The sequence below is a fragment of the Melospiza melodia genome, chromosome 2 (genome assembly GCF_035770615.1).
Source record: "Melospiza melodia melodia isolate bMelMel2 chromosome 2, bMelMel2.pri, whole genome shotgun sequence".
NCBI classification, from domain to species: domain Eukaryota; kingdom Metazoa; phylum Chordata; class Aves; order Passeriformes; family Passerellidae; genus Melospiza; species Melospiza melodia.
The window spans coordinates 139,448,291-139,464,814 of NC_086195.1; the positions used below are offsets into that span (position 1 = coordinate 139,448,291).

Below are 16,524 nucleotides of genomic sequence, written 5' to 3' on the forward strand. Positions count from 1 at the left end.
CATGCTTGTTTCTCACATCGTTCTCGCATCCTCCTAGCCGGGTCAAACTGAGCCAATTCCTTCTCCACATAGTACAGCACCTTCATGGAGTCCCTGTCCTTGTCAGCCTGGATCCTGTACCCTTTGCGCACTGCTAGGGAGACAAAAAGAAAACATTAGAGGAAAACCCATGTAAGAACAAGGAGCCATTCCCACAATATTGCTAATTCTATAGCTGAGCTCACGTCTGCAGGCAGGTAGGCTGCGTCAAAACACACTGAGTCAGCCGCTGCTTCACAAGAAATTCGTCTACAGTGTGGGTTGTGAAGTTGTAAGAACTTGCATCATTTTAGAAGTTTGCAGGAACAGCAAAAACGGTTTGGAAATGCCCAGTTTGTACAACCCAGTGCATCCAGTGATGGACACTGAGCATGGTGGGACATCCTCACAGCACCTCACCCTCCCTCCTTTGAGACAGGCTCGCTCTGGAGTTGGTCTGCTTTGCCCAGCTAAAACAAAAGCAACCCCCTCATTGCCACAGAGTGATTCCAACTTCCAACTCCCACAGATGATGGCAGAGAGAAAAGCAGAACTCTTTTCTCCTTCCTCAGCACTACTGAAAGGATTCGTCATGGTATGGGAGAAGCAGTCTCAGAAGATCAGGCTTCCTCTAAGCTCTGAGTCTGCAGGAGAAGCAGGTGGCTGAGCATTTGGGAGCTGTCACTGTGCAAGACCACTCCACTCTCCCACCCCCAAGAATTCTCCTCACACAGGTTGAAGAGCATGTGGCAGAAGCTCCAGTGAATATAGAAGGAAACACCAAGTCCCACAAAGCACACCACACTGCTTTGAGATTTATACTGACTCCAGGGATGAGGCCAGCCAGGTCACTGGTAGCTGTGAAACTGTCTGCTCTGGGATTTTTTACAACCTTTACTTTACAGAAAGGTATATATCTTAGACATGCATGAAATGCTTGACTTCTGGGAAGTCTGGACAGCTTTTTGACTCGTCCATATACCTGTGTGTAAAAAAGAAGACCCTGTACACATGGAGCCAAAGCAGATTTAACTCTGGCAGATTAGCTCCATGCACACTTTACCTACTAATAATAGCTACAAACAGCCTGACTACCTTAAGGCAGGTCTATGATCAGCAAGCAGAGAACTCCACCTTTCCACTCTTTCTTTGAAGAAAATAAGGTTTTTATAGCAGATTATTTAAGAAAGGTGCCAGCCAGGAGCTATTTCAGGATCGACAGAAATTCAGGTCTAGGTACAAGAGAGGACTACAACCCTCAAATTCAGCCTTATTAGAGAACCATCTTAAGGACAATTCACTGAGCACTACAAAATGGAACCTGCCTGCCTTGCATGGGGTTAACATGTTCCCTTGTGGAAATACTGCAGTGTTGCATGAATGCTCCTGCTGGGGAACAACTTAAACACTTGCACAGTGGTTCTGAGCCAACCTGTTCCTTCTGTTTTATCCCTCACCACCGCAACACATCGAGCTATTACCATATGGGTTGGGTAGTACGTCGCATAGTATGTGCTGTGTGGGCTGAGCAAGGACTTGGCAGAGGTATTCTTAGGCACCTCCTGCCCTAAACTGCTGTGCATGTGTCTCTGTGCACTAGGAAATAACCATGCTGTGCTTCAGGAATGGCTGTGCCATGGGCAGACTTCAGAAGCAAAGTGCTTCACTGTGGGTTTGACTGTGTAAGATAAGTGATTACATCTTGAGATATTACCTTGTGTGTCTGCACTTGGGAATGGTATAGGATGTAAAAATATAGTAGAGGTCTATCAGGGTCCTTCTTTTAATGTGCCTCCAGACAGCTGAGCTGACAGCAGTGTGTGCTTTATTATCCCAGTGAGTGAGTGAATGAGTGAGTGCACAGTGCTGGAAATGCAGACAGTGGTTTACAAAACACAAGGAATCCTGCCTCTGCCTCCCAAAGTGGAAGCACAGCAGGCCTCCTCAAGTGAGGCTGCACTGGCTGGCCTCAGAAGTGACAGCTCTGGCTGTACTGCATGAGCAGCAAGGGCAGTTCTCCACCCCACCATCATGGCTGGTACCTCACTTCTGTCTGGTACTGTGCCAGCAAAGGCCTCTCTCTACTCCTTCTTCTCATGTGTGGGCTAGGAGCTCAGCTAAGCTGCCACCTCATTTATACACAGCCAGCAAACCACTCTGACCTGCTCATAACCTCTGGGGAACTTGAACAGGCACCTCCCAGACTCTGTCTCCCCAGAGCCACTGCTCACACTGAGGCTGTGCCAAACACTATTTGGGCAACTTCTACAGCTCCTGGAACTGATGGAGAATTAGCCAGGCTTCATGCTAGCTTCATACTAAGCTTGCTACTGCAGCTGTGTATCAAAAAGTAAATTTCTTGGTTAATTCTGCAAGAATCTAGAAATCAATTTTGGATTTAAATCTGCAAAGATGACTGTGAACAGCTCATAAAAAGTATTTTCCACTACAGAGGAAGAGGTTTTGTCTCTATGTTTGTTTATCAAATATTTCTCATAATGATACTAAACGTACAACTTATTAAATCTCTTCATTATTCCTTCAGCTGAGAACCAAAGATGATATTGTTTCTTCCTCACACTCTTCATCTGTAAATTGCCATAATCCTTTAATCAGGTCTGAAGCATTTTAAGCTCATTTTAATTATAAAGAAATAAAGATGCAGAGATGTTGACCACATGTCCAGAACCACTTGCTGAAGTGAAAGGGAAAGGAACATTCTTCCCATATTTTCTTGTCTTGAACAGTTAATAAATTTCTAATGTTTAATTTGTATTTAAGTGGACACTATTTTTATTCTTCTGTGGGTGGAACCAACTCAGCCAAAACTCTAAGCTGTCTCCCTCCCCTGAAAGGGCAGCACTACTATTTTTTTTTCAGACAAGTATGTTTAGGAAGTAAATGATGTCTCATCCTATACCCTTTTCATGTTAAAGATCTAGGACCAAAAGTTTCCCTGTGTGCAGAGTTCAAAGGATCTATGCAAGAGCCTTTAGGTAACCACTGCACTTAAAACAGTGCATAAATTTTAACTTATGTGGTGTCAACACTTCTAAATGAGAGAGCTAAATATTTTGGGAGTTTTTTTTTTTTTTCTTCATTCAGCCCTAAGTTTAGAATAGAGTTCCTAGGCTTAATCTGAGCTTTGCCACATGGCGTTTATGTAACGCCAGAAAATTTTCTAAATATCCTCAGGCCTGAGTTTTCCCATTAGATCCCCTCAGAGGGGTCATTTATAAGCATGGAATCTATCTAGGGCAAAATGTAAGCCAGAATTACAGAATCTTCCAATCTCTGTGCCCCAGCACTTCCGATCCCATTTTTTAAATGGACTTGACAGAAAGGTGGAAGTCCCAAAGAAACACAGCTTCAGACCAGACCTACACCAGCTGTGTGGAGGACACAGAGGCTTTTTATTCTCCTTCTGAGAAAGGCTTTTATTATAAACTCAACCATTACCTGTTTTGTTTAGCTTGCTGCCTGGCCAACAAGCAAATAAGTAGCTTGGAAAAGCCACACAATGTTTTCTCTTCTATAGCCTGTCATTAGGGGATATTCTGGCATTGTGGAGAACCTTAAAAGAACAGAGTATACAGGCTATAACTCTCCCTTAGCTTCATAGCTCAAGCACCTTGAACAACAGATCCATGATCCAGACTAAGGGTTTGTCCACGTTATTGCAAAAAACATTAACTAATTTTTTAAAAAGCTTAAGAATCTCTGTTGTCTTGCTAGAAAGGTTAAAGCTCTGTGATATATATACTACTTCCTGTCAAGTCCTGAGGTGAGGGATTGAGTCCAGACACCTAATTTGGCTGCATCATCTATTAAATGCATCCTTCTGTGTAAGGATCATAGGATCCTAAGAACCATTCCATTTGGCTACCAAACATATCCACTGTTTTTTATTCTGAACTTGTGCTCTGCTAGCAGAGACAAGACTGGGAGCTGTGATCTGACTCTTAAAAATCCCTGGAGTTCCCACAACCAACACCACACTCTATATGCAGTGACATTTTTCACAGGAGAAAAAAACTGAAGCACTGGGGTGTCATTCATCATTTTCTGACAAAGGTTTTTGAATTGGATACATTCTGCATTGGATCAGTGATTGATTTATTTCCTATTTCAAAATAGGAAATTTCTCCATTCCAGAGCTCTGTTTTGATTTCAGTGACCAAAAAAAAAGTATGATTGTAGAAAGAAAATACTTTTTGTAATTCCAGAAAGATTAATATACTGACTGGGGCAGAAGAAGCATGCATAGGGTTGTTCCAGAAGCTTAATTAATTATGCTACCAAATCTTGTCTTTTCAGATGTGTTTTATCAACACACTGTCGTGAGTTAATTTAACAACTGATAGTTAGTGTGGTGCTTTGAAATCAGCCATGTAGCTGGGTCAGTGATGACTCTACATTGGTGAGAGTCGTTTCTGCTGCAGAATGTTTGAATTTAGACAGCCACTCTGATCCTGAAATGCATGTGGCTGAATAGCTGCCCTCTTTTCTCCTTGATGGCAGCTTCCTTTGCAGCAGCAGAAATGACCCTCCCCAAGACAAGAGGCATCACACTGAGATTCTAGATCTGCTACTGCTCCACAACTCCTTTCTAGTCAGAAGCCTTTTATCACTCACATTTCACAAATGCAAAGGCTGAACAAAAAAAGTGACCTACTGACTTCTGTAAAGTAGAGGACAGAGTCCAGCCCCAAAAGATCTTGGGCAGAAATACCAAGGGAATGGGTTACTTTGCCCAAAATGCCACAGGGATAGTAAAACATGCTGCAGCAAAAACTGCTGCCAGAGTCCAAGCAGTGCCCTACAGAGGGTTGGAGGACAGTTTACAAAGAGAAAGCAGCTTGCAAGGCATTAGCTCTAAGAGGAAAATGACTCCTGCCTCTGCTCTCCTGAAATCACCTTCATCCTTTTGTCCCCTGCAAGCGAACATTTGCAGCAGTAATGAGAGGGGTCCTGCACACGAACTTGGCTTCCCATTCCCTGTTGACCTAATTAAGCACCCACAAACTGACTCTGTGTTGATGGCCCTAGAAAAGTTAGGCCATGTGCCCTAATGCAAACATCATTGTCAGAGACAGGATTAAAATGCAGTTTCCCTGTGTTTCTTCTCTTCACACCACTCGACCAGTGACAACCGTTCCTCCCCTTCCCAGCCCGGCTCCCAGTAAGAGGACTGAATGTTGTGCCTGGCACTGCAAATTACCATTTTGGCTTCCTGCACTGGCCTCACTTGGGGCTAAGGGAGGGGGGTGTGACTTGTCCATCAGCACAGCAGGAGATGGGACACCAGCTACAGGAACACTGGGGATGTAGTATGGACCTGGCATGGCAGAGACTGCAGGAGGGTACCCAGCTTTTGCTGCTTTGCCTGCTACATACACTGAAAAAGAAAAAGAACAAGAATCAGCATCACGCACCAGCCCCTCCAGACCCACTGGACACATGGATAAAACCTGCACCACCAACCCCACAGGAGACAATCAGACAAACGAATTAAAAGGACCAACCTGAATTTCTCTAAGCCTCAAAGGGTACTGAGGGGAGTCTAAAATATGTGCTGCATATAATAATAGTGCATATAGTAATAATGGCACTGAGAGATGCCCAGCATTACCGCTGCCATGATTTAGTGGCAGTTCAGCTTTAAAAATAACTGATGACTCAAGCAGCAGGATGAGGCTCATGGAATCTGACAGATCTGACTGAGCCTGACCAGGAACCTTGCTGGGTTGCAAGGATTTTGCACTGTTGTAGAGGACAGCTGATTTGCATTGCCAGGAAGAAACCTCCCAGGATGCTCTTAGCTCTGACCCACAACATTCACTGACACAACAACAACTTTGGAATGGGAGCACGACACTTTGGAAAAGCAGGCACAGCTGCCAAGGCAGGGAGGGCTTGGGGAATTACATTTGTAATTAACTTTGAGCATTCAACCATTGAGTAATAGGTCAGATGCTTCACTCCCTAAGAACCAGTTCTTTAGCCAAGCAAAGTGCTCAGGGCAAAGGAAACAGTATTAGCAGATTCTCCTCCTGTTCTGCCAGGGAGCAGAAGTAGCAGGGCAGATTTGCAGCAGGGTCACTCACGTGCCCGGGGACAGCAGCAGGACTCAGGACAGCAGGGGCAGCGGACGTAACAGCAGCAGCTGTGTGGGCAGCACTGGCACCAGCAGATCCCCACCAGGAGGAAGAACAGGAACGCCCCCAGGATCACCAGGCCCACAAAGACCCACTCTGGAAAACAAGGGGAGAAAGGGAGATAGTTACAGGACTGCACGTTGCTGTGGAAGAGAACGTCAGCAACATCCTCCCAGCGGAGAGCATGGGGACAAAACACACAGGTGAATAACAGAAATGGACTGGCTCTCTGTGGGTCTAGGACTGGGTCTACTCCTCCTCTTGTGTCAGAGCAGAAATGGCACATGACAGTGAGAAATGAGCTATCAAAATGTGGTCCCTTCCAGCAACACAGAGGCAGGAGCCCTGGCTCCCCGGCCAGAAACCCTTCGCCCCACAGCAGACCTGCACCAATGCCGCAGGACATGCTCCATTAGCACTTGGCCCTCATCAAAGACTCATTCTTCTTGGCCATGTTCATGCCCTGCTTATGTGTTTGTTCCCTAGCCACATTCTGTTTTAATGGGACAAACCATGGTGAAAAGCAGGCTATAAATAGCCCAGCAAATGAGCCAGGCCTGCCCCTTCGCAGCGAGGCCTACGCGCGCAATTATTCTTTTGAATGCGCCAAGTGAGCATCCTATTCAGGCGCCACCGCCAGCCAGGAAACCTAACAACCACTTTTTTCTTCCCCCATTGAAGCCTCAGATGATGTGTGCCAGGCCCCAAAAGGGAGCAGCTGAAAAACCCTACAAGTGAAAGCACGCAAGAGCTGGCCCACAAAAACCAGGATGGGGCTTAAAGGGGAAAGGGAGGGAGAAAACGTTTCTCAGACTTTGCTGCTGGAAAATGTGGTGGGAGCAGGGCTCAGCTTGTGCCAGGGCAGCTCCTACTGCCACACAGGAGTTCCACAGACTAAGGGAATGATCAGTGAACACATCTGGATCAAGAAATTACAAGACTCTGAACATACAGGAGGCCTGGACTTGGTTTTAAGTCAGAGAAATGCACCAACCTATCTCAAAGCAAGAGACAGGAGTTAGCAAGAGATTTTCCCCACTGCTGGTGGGGAAAAGACTTCAGGTGTGTACCCAGGTGGTTATTCAGCCACCTAGGAAACATGGCACAAAGCAAATAAAGACATGGTGGGGCTGCAGAGGGAAAGGGTTTATCCCCACTTCAGAGTAAAAAAAGCAGCAGACCATTATTTCCAAGCAGAAGTCCAGCATTCACTAGAGTCTCCTGGTATGGTATTATTTGAGATAAAGAAGTATTGACACAAGGATTGCAATGTGCATGAAGAATCACACTGGAAAAACAGTGCACCCCTCACCTGTGTTGCTAAGCTAAAAAGTCAAGTAAAAATGTTTCACTTTGACCATTCAAAATAGAATTTTTCCTAGTTCTTAATACAATACAAAAAGAAGTGTCATTTTTGATCCATCCACAGCATTCTGTTTGAACAAAAGTATGATTCTTTACTTTGTTGAAGTTTTCCTTAACTCTTTTACAAACAATTCCCCTTTTTAAAAAATGCCATTTTAAATCTAGAATTTAAAATTTCCTTTGAAAAATGTCAGTCAAAGATCTGGCATCTACAAATCAACACTTCAGAAGTGTGAAGTGAAATTTTTTTAGTCCTTTAGTTCTTTTTTGGCTGACACACATGAATTTCATTTAAATTTGCATTTAATTTTGGTTCCTGTGGAATAATATGTTGGGGTTGAACTTACTATATGCTGAGAAAAATTCAGCTAACAAGTAAGGAAAGGGCAGAAGGGAAGCATTCATGAATGGGAAAGCAAGAGCTGAGAGATTACTGACCCAGTCCCTCAAGTTCTGCTTCTAGCAGCTGTTTTGCTTAATATTTTCATAAATTACCTTGACATAGAAAATAAGAATGTGCTAAAATATCATGACAGTAAGCAGTAGGGATGCACTAAAGGCTGGGACATTTTATACAAAGGGCCAGTTGTCCTTGGGTCTAAAATAGGAAATATGAAAAGCAGTATTATCCTGAATTTCAAAGTATGCAGTGTCACAGGTTCAAAGATAAGAACAATTTCTGTTCTGAACAGGACTTCACTGGTTGAGAAAAACTGAACAAGACAAATGATCCAGTATACATAGCATTACTGTCACCACTCATGCAATACAGCCACAAAAAAAGGCAAATGTAATCCTAGGCCAAATAAGGGAAGAATTTCCAGCAGCATTAAGAAAATATCTGTGCCATCACACAATGCCTCCTCTGCACTTAACTTCATCTGGAGTTACTGATGTTATACAGCTCTGGTCATCTTTGCAGCAGAAAAGATGAATTTAGGCCAAAGCCAAGGGAGAGCTGGGATTTATTTGAGGGATGAAGGGACTCTGGAGCCTGCCTGGCAGCAGGGGAGCTGAAGCCTGCTGAGTTACTCTATTAAACAGAAGGCTGAGGGAAGATGCAGCTCCTGCCTGTAAATATGGTAGGAGGATAAATGCAGCAGGAAAAGCAGGTATTATAGTTAAAGATCTTACATAAATGGACAGAAATAGATGAGCAGTGATGTAGAGAGAAGCTAAAAGAAGCCCATCAAAGAAAGTGGGCCAATGGGAAAGAGAAAGGCCAAACCTTAGGCCACTCCTAAGCTTGCTGATCTTACAGAAAGATGAAATTACATGGTGCTGGGGAGAGAATGCAAGATAGTGAGCCAGACTATCCTTTCCAGTCCTGTACTTCCTAATCTGTGCCAATCTAAGCAACATCTTAGTGGCTTTTTCTTTGTTCTGCTCTCATCTTGTTTTCTGCAACCACCATGGACACAGAAAAAGAGGTGAAATGGTCCTGCTTGACACAAGTGGCCAGCTACAGCTATCCAGTGAAACTCAGATGTCAGATCTCCAGAGCTATTAGTTCACAACCACTCCATAAAGGACAAAAGCCTGGTAGAGGAAAAAACAGACGGCAAGTCCATTAGAAGTGTATCTGTGGTCTCCCTGCAAGCATCCTAGGAGTACAAAAGGGGGTCAGATTAGTGTGTACATTGCACATTGCAGGATACTCACTCAGCATATAAAGTGGATGTTTGAAATCAGTGTCCCAGCCACAGGGACCTGTGAGTCAGGATTTTACTTCACAGGAAGTTAGACCATTTCCTTTTCTGATGAGGTTAAGAAAACAGCAAAAAGAGCCTGCTGGCTCTTCCTTTAAAACAAAACAAAACTGGGATTCAACCAGTTCCCAATACAACTGTATAATGCTGAGATTAAAATGACTATCAAGCCGACATGCTCTGTGTCCCCCTGTCTGGAAACTACTGGTTTGTGCTCACAGAAGTATCTGCTTTTCTTTATTCAGGCAACACCAACAGCTGAAATGTGGTTTGCTGCTGCATCTTACAGTTTCTTGTTGTCTACTCATGCAGTGAGGGTACCAGAAAGATATCTGGCCTACACACCATATTTTTATACCCATTCAATAAAATTCTAAATAATGGGGGGAGAAGTGTTAGGCAATAGAGAACCAACTGTTATCTATCTGTGCTGAAAAGACAAATCCCTCTCCTGCCATGCAGGAATTCTAGGGAGCTTTGGTTTACACTGGAGCTGGGTGAGTGTCTGCCTTCTCTCTGTTTGCATCTCTGGGACAGGCTCTAAAATAGCTTCACACATTTATGTGGAGTTGCATTTTTGCACAAACGTGTGAAAGAAATGCTCCTCGGGCACCACCAGGGAATGATCAGATGACTCGAGGGCTAAATATTCTCACAGCTTTTCCCTTTCAGGAAGAATCTGTTGCACAGCCTCTGTCTCCTGTGCAAGCAGTGCCAGAACTGGTGGCTCCAGTTTTGGCTAGCAAGGGATTCATCGTGGGCACGGAGCTCTCACGTCGGGCCCAGCCACCTGGTGCCACCAAGAACATGGCCTGGCCGTGCAGCACGAGAGGGGCTGTGCCACTGATGGGGGGCTAGCCAATGCTCCATTCCCAGCATTGCTGTGCTACCATCTGTGCTGATGCTGGAGCAGAGCACAGGCCAGCTCTGGGGAGCTGAGTGACTGCACAGCTGACACACAGAGCCAGCAGGGCTGAGGGGTCTCCCAGGCTGAAGCACACTTTCCTCTGTGCTAGCAGGGGGAGAGCAGAGAGCTTGAGAGAAAACATCCCCAGAACAGCTCTGGCATTTCTGCTCTCACACTGATGCTGGCATGACATCACCCATCTCTGTATGTGGCTCCCAGCATCAGCTCTCTGGGATCCAAACCCAGCACTTTCCCAGTAACTGAAAGGCTTTTCTCTTTAAATCCCCAGGTAAAACACACAAGTGAAACATACACCACATAAAGATGCTGCAGAAGGATAAACAGACAAGATGACAGAGGAATGGATGATTAAGGGTGAAATGACTGAATACCTGGCATAATCTCCACAGCAAAACTGGGCAAGAGATCAGCAAGCAGCCCTGTCCTGCCTAGAAAAGACAGAAGGAGGAGAAGAAGGAGAGAGGTTACTGCAAGAAAAACACACTCCCCAGCCCCTGCCTTAGCCTCCAGCTCCCTTCCTCATCAGCCCACTTGCACTCTGTGTTATGTGAATTCCTATCAACCACAGATGTCATCCTGCTCGATGCCTCTGCACTTCTGCCATTTCTGTGTCCTTGCATTTTATCAGCAGAGCTGGGGGGAAAGAATCTGGAACAGAGCTTCTCCAATCTAGGCACAAAATGACAAGAAAAAGGAGTCCCTTTAGCATGGTTACACATGGTAACATCTTCCTGGAGTTATGCTCTACACATGCAAAAGCTCCTGAAAATGCACAACAGCCCTTAAACAAAAGGACACAGTTTATTTTTGAAACATACTGATGTAGTTTCTACAGATATGAAACATCTTTAACTTAACCCAAGGCTATTGATAAATCAGCCACGTGCTTCCAAAACCCGTGGATGCTGCTCTCCATGTGGGGCTCTGTGAGTGCACTGACAACTCCAGGAAAGGAGCCTTGGAGGAATGCTGTGCATATCTGCTAATTATTTGGAGATGCACGAGAATTATTTGGTGAGACTGTGTGACAAAGCCAACACCCAATGGAAACAAACCAGCCAGGGAAGGATTCGTGTAGAAATTTTGGGATCACTTTGCAAAAGAAGAAGGAAACAAACAAAAAACAAACAAAAAAAAAAGGCAAGTCAACTTCAAATTTATAATTTACAACCAAATACAAACAAACAAACTCCAAGCACAAAGGCAGCTTGGTGCCTGTTTGTTTTGGCACAGAATGCCTGGGATATTTCCAGTACACAGCAAACATCCTGCACAGTGCTCAGCTGTAATTTACTCACACCTGTGCATTGGCAGAACAGCCCAAAGTGCAGCTGTGCTGTGAACTCTCCCATAGAGCCCCAGGATCATGCTGGGATTTTAAAAGACATGCATATGGTAGGAGAGCTGCACTCTGAAGAGACACACATTGTGGGCATTACAAAGGAGCAGCTAAGGCTAAGCCAATGCAAAAGTGGTATAAAGCTACCTTTAACCTCCCACCATGCCCTCCAGGTCCTGCACTAGCAGCACTCAGACACAGTGATGATGAACTGGATCCCAAGCTCCTCGGCCTCTAGTCTGTCCTTGAAGGATTTTACAATCAAACTCCCACCAGCCGCTTTTTCTCAGTGCTTCAGCAGGGGCTCTGCAGAGATCAAAAATCCACAAGGAAGCCTGCTGGAGCCATAATGAGTGTACCATGACTACAGGCAGTGCTTTGCAACTCATCAGAGCTCACTAGTACTCACAGGAACGCCCGTCCTGATGAAGTGGTCCAGAATCCTTAGCAAAAGGTAGCATGGTGATGCTTCACATAACTGCTCCCCATCTACCACTTTGAGGGAAGACTCCTGCCACCAGTCTGCTGCAACATTCTCATCTACATTTACAGAGAGTTTCATGACATTCTTTGCAGTCCATTTCCTGGAAGGATCAAGTGTCCAAGCCGCTCACAACTAACTTGTTATGTTCCACGTGCATATTAATTATATTCCTTATTTTGATAAATCAATATGCAATTCTTTTGCAGGCCTTTTGTGCATATGTGAACAGCATCCACATGAACCACATGCATGCAGAATATGGGCAGACATGAGCATGTAGCTCACCTCCCATGTGTTATTACCTCTGCACAAGCTCACATGCAGCCCTGGTGTGAGAGCAGATGCCACTGGACAGATTGCAGGAGATACACAGCTAATTTAGGGTGTCTATTTGCAGTAAAAAAGGCAAGGAAGTGACACCTTTAAACAGCAGAAACTCCTTCCCAAATGGTCATTAATAAATGGGTGCCTGCTTTATTTGGAACCTACCTGGAGAGCCTCGAACCCTGCTAGTGCTGGGTACCTACTATGTCCAAAAGGAATCACATCATCAACAGGGAAAAAGCATCCCTTAATACAGCAGTACCTGAGAACTTGGTTAACAAACAAACACAACCAAAGCAGCTCCTCTGTGCTACCCACGAGCAGCCAGTCTTCCTGCTTGTGCAGCCTCACTTGGCTTGTCAGAGTATGTGCCTGGGGAATTTGCATCCCTGCCTTGCCCACACAGCCCTGGGGGCCCCAGAGCCCCCAGCAGGGGTGCACAAAGCCTGGGAGGAGCCGAGGCAGCAGCAAATCCCACCACAGCTCAGCCTGAACTCTGCTTGCCCGGCCCAGCTGAGCACAATGCCCACCCCTGGCCTGCCTGCCCCAGCAGCTCCCACAGCTCAGCCCCCTCCCTGCCCCAGGCTGGACAAATCCCCTGATCAACCCTTCCCCACACCATTCCTTCAGGGAAGCCAGCAGGCTGAGGCTGCCTGTGGTTGCCCCAGCAACGGGAGGCTCCCTCCACTGTCCCCATTGAAGGCGGCTTCCCTCCCTCTGCTGCTGCTGCTGCTGCCAGCAACAAGTGGAGCAAAAATCCCTCTGTCCTGCCAACCAATGGACACAGGGACAGCACTGCCACTGGCTCTCACCTCCTGCCCTCTGCAAGCCTGGCCCACACAGGCACAGCCCAGAGCCACAGAGGGCATCCCAGGGCAGCAGCCTGGTGGGTCACACACTGCCCAAAACAGAGAGCAGGGCATCCTTTTGGATCCACAGCTGTAAGAGCAGGCAAGAGGCAGTCAGAGCACCCAGGGCCAGCATCCACCCATCTCTCCATGCCTAGGATGCTCCTTTCATGGGCTTTAAGCTCACCTCCTTCTCTCGTTTCTTTCAAGGAAGTTTTTAAGTGGATGCTGGGGGTAGGTAGCAATTGGTGGGGAAGAAACAATTCAGTAAAACATGCTGCCAAGAGACCATCTGGCCACACCACCTCTACACAAAGCCCTGCCCACCTCAGAAAAGGCTGCAGGCACTCCAAGCCATGGCTGGGCACCACTGCTGGGTCACAGATCTGTGCCCCCACCCAACACAAGCTTTGTGTCCTCTGTGCAAGCTCCCACCACCGAGGGGACAGAGGGAACAGACAGTGGCCCCGTTTTCCAGGGTTGTCCCGGGTGACTGTGTCAGAGCTAGGAGCTTGTCCTCATTCTGCAAGGATCTGGGACATGTGGCATCTCTATTCCCACCGTGCTGCTGAAGGGTTTTACCTGCCCACAGTGGCCTCTCACCAGGCACCTCACACGCCCCAGGCCCCTGCCAGCCTTGAAATGCAACGGAGCTTGCAAGCACCCCATCTGCACTGGCAGAGCACAGGAGGAGGGATGGGAGAGGAAAAGCTGAGGGGATGCAGAGCAGCTCCAAGAGGTGCAGACACACAGCAGAGGCCAGCGAGGACAGGAGTTAATACACAGCAGGCAGGCAGGCGACAGAGCAGTGAGCAAATAGCAGCGGAGCAGGGAAGACCTGGAGTCAAGCACACAATTAGCAGAGAGTCTGCAGAGAAGAGACACAAAAATAATTAGGGTAAGTGGTGCAGCTGAAAAGAAATGATGGCATGAATAAAGTAGGTGCAGGTGCAGTCAGAAACATGGCAATTGGGTAAATATGGGAAATACTGGCAGTTGCATAAATGTGATAAATATTGGGTAACTATGGCAGGAACTGCTGAACTGTTTTCCTGTTTGAAGGCTGCTTCCACAGCCCAACCTGCTGCAGTGTGATCACAGGACACAGCAACTACAGAGGGAATTATTTCCTTCTCAGTGGTGGAAGACTTTGCCAAGCCATGTCACAGCAAGAGGCCCCTGGCAAGGGACACTGGCCTGAGGAGAGGCTGGAAAGCACAGGAGAGGAAGTGTGGCCCTTGTAAATCAGCCACTTTTCCAAGGCAGCTGCTGTGAGATTTACTGGGGGAGCACGGCTCTGCAAAGCGTCCCTCTGTGCTCCCTCTGCTTGGAGTAAACTTTATCCTTTCTTCCCATCCTTCCCTTCAACTGGGGGGAGAAACAGCAGCAGCCCCTTTTGGAGATCAAAGTTTTAGCAGGCAACAAAGACCTCCAAGGAGGCTGTTGCCATGGCTGCCTTGGTAACCGCGGTCTTTTAATCACACCGGTCTGCTTTGTGAGCAGCAGCGTGTGGCTGTCGCTGGCAAATAAGGAGGAAAACAGGGGTAAAAAACCTTGGCAACAAGTAGCACTTCTAATGGGTGTGAAATAAATAATCAGGAGTAGGCTGGGCTAGGATGAGGGGAACTGGAAGCTGATTACAAAGGAGGCAGCACAGTGGTCTGGGGCAGTGCATCCACACTTTTCCAGGTTTTTCAAGAGGAAGTGTGCCAATCACTTCCTTCCCCTGCTGGCACCACCCACCTCTGGTCACAGCTCAGGGCTGGGGAGCCCTCTCCATGGAGCTGCTCACAGACATTTTCCCAGCTGAGATGTGGGCCAACACATCCCCAACACAAGGCCACCAGCACAACTCTGCCAGCTCCTGTGACCGAGCACTGGCTCGGATGCTACTGGCAGCTCTTCAGCAAATCAGAGCAAAATCCTAAAACCAACATCATGTAAGGGAAAATTCTGCCAAGAACTTTTCAATCTCCGAAATCATGTCAAATTTCATTATACAGTCTCTCCTGGCATAGAAGAGACTCCAAACCTGGCTATATTTATACCAGCTATTGAGTCACTTTGCTGAGTAAGAACTGCCTTATTAGCATTGCACACCATACACACGTGTCCCAGTGGAGATTTATCCTCACTGAAAGTCAACACATGTCTCTATTAGCACATTAATTACTGTACAATATGCTGTGTGGATATGTATCTACATTCTTTACTTTACATTCTTTACTACTATTACTATGGGTGTGAGACTTTTTAAATTTTGGGTTTAGCCTACATGGATACTGGCTGGTTATATAAACAGCAGAAGAAGTCAGCTTACCAATATTATTTGCCAGCTGTCTCCAGAAATTAACACAACCCTCAAGTGCTAATTGTTGTTATTTAAAGCATAACAATGGGAGAAGCTTCAGCTTCTTACTTGGGGAATTTCAGGTCTGTCAGACTGACCTTGGTGCTTGGGAAGGTTATGGAATAAAACACGGCACATACAGAACAACCAGAGGATCAGAAGGATCCATCATGGGTTTAGGAAAGGCAAGTCCTCCCTGACCAAGCTGATCTCCTTTTACGACCAAGTGACCCACCCAGAGGATGAGAGAAAGACTCTGGATGTGTCTTCCTGGACTTAATAAAGCCTTTGGGAGTGTCTCCCACAGCATTTTCCAGCCACAGGCTGGGGAAGAGTGGCTGGAAAACTGCAATGAGAGAGGACTTAGAGTGCTGGTCAACAGCAGCTGAACATCAGCCAGAGTATGCCCAGGTGGGCAAGGTGGCCAGTGGCGTCCTGGTTTGGATCAGGAACAGTGTGGCCAGCAGGAGCAGGGCAGTGATTGTCCTCTGCTCAGCACTGGTGAGGCCTCTTAACTCTGGTGTTTATGTCTGGGCCCCTCGCTCTGAGAAAGGCATTGAGGGGCTGGAGTGAGTCCAGAGAAGGGAACAGAGCTGGAGAAGGGTCTGGAGCACAAACCTGATGAGGACTGGCTGAGGATGTTTAACCTGGAAAGAAAAGGAGGCTCAGGGGCGACCTTACCACTCTCTAAAACTGCCTGAAAGGAGGGTGTGGAAAGATGGGTCAAACTCCACTCCCAGGGAAGAAGTGACAAAATGAGAAGAAATGGCCTCAAGCTATGCCAGGACAGCTTCAGGTTGGACATCAGAAGAATTTTGTCACTGAAAGGGTGGTTAAGCACTAGAATGGGCTGCCCAGGGAAGTGGTGGAGTCGTCATCCCTGGAAGTGTTCAAGAAACAACAGGATGTGGCACTTAGTGCTACGGTTTAGTTGAGGTGGTAGTCATCAATCAAAGGTTGAACTCGGTGACACTGAAGGTCTTCTCCAACCTTAATGATTC

The 16,524-nt window shown here is 46.6% G+C and overlaps 1 protein-coding gene across 5 annotated transcripts in view; it reads right to left on the reverse strand.

The window, feature by feature from the left end:
* Nucleotides 1–16,524, reverse strand: part of ILDR2 (immunoglobulin like domain containing receptor 2) — a 38,585-nt gene that overhangs the window by 7,475 nt on the left and 14,586 nt on the right. For 2 of the 5 annotated variants that reach the window (XM_063150161.1, XM_063150160.1), the window contains exons 4-7: nt 10,550–10,606; nt 6,126–6,272; nt 5,240–5,416; nt 17–133 (exon numbers count right to left, since the gene is read on the reverse strand). In XM_063150161.1, coding sequence (XP_063006231.1) covers nt 17–133; nt 5,240–5,416; nt 6,126–6,272; nt 10,550–10,606 — 498 coding nt within the window. The remainder of the gene's footprint in view (nt 1–16; nt 134–5,239; nt 5,417–6,125; nt 6,273–10,549; nt 10,607–16,524) is intronic. The other 3 variants (XM_063150162.1, XM_063150164.1, XM_063150163.1) reach the window with 3 other exon arrangements.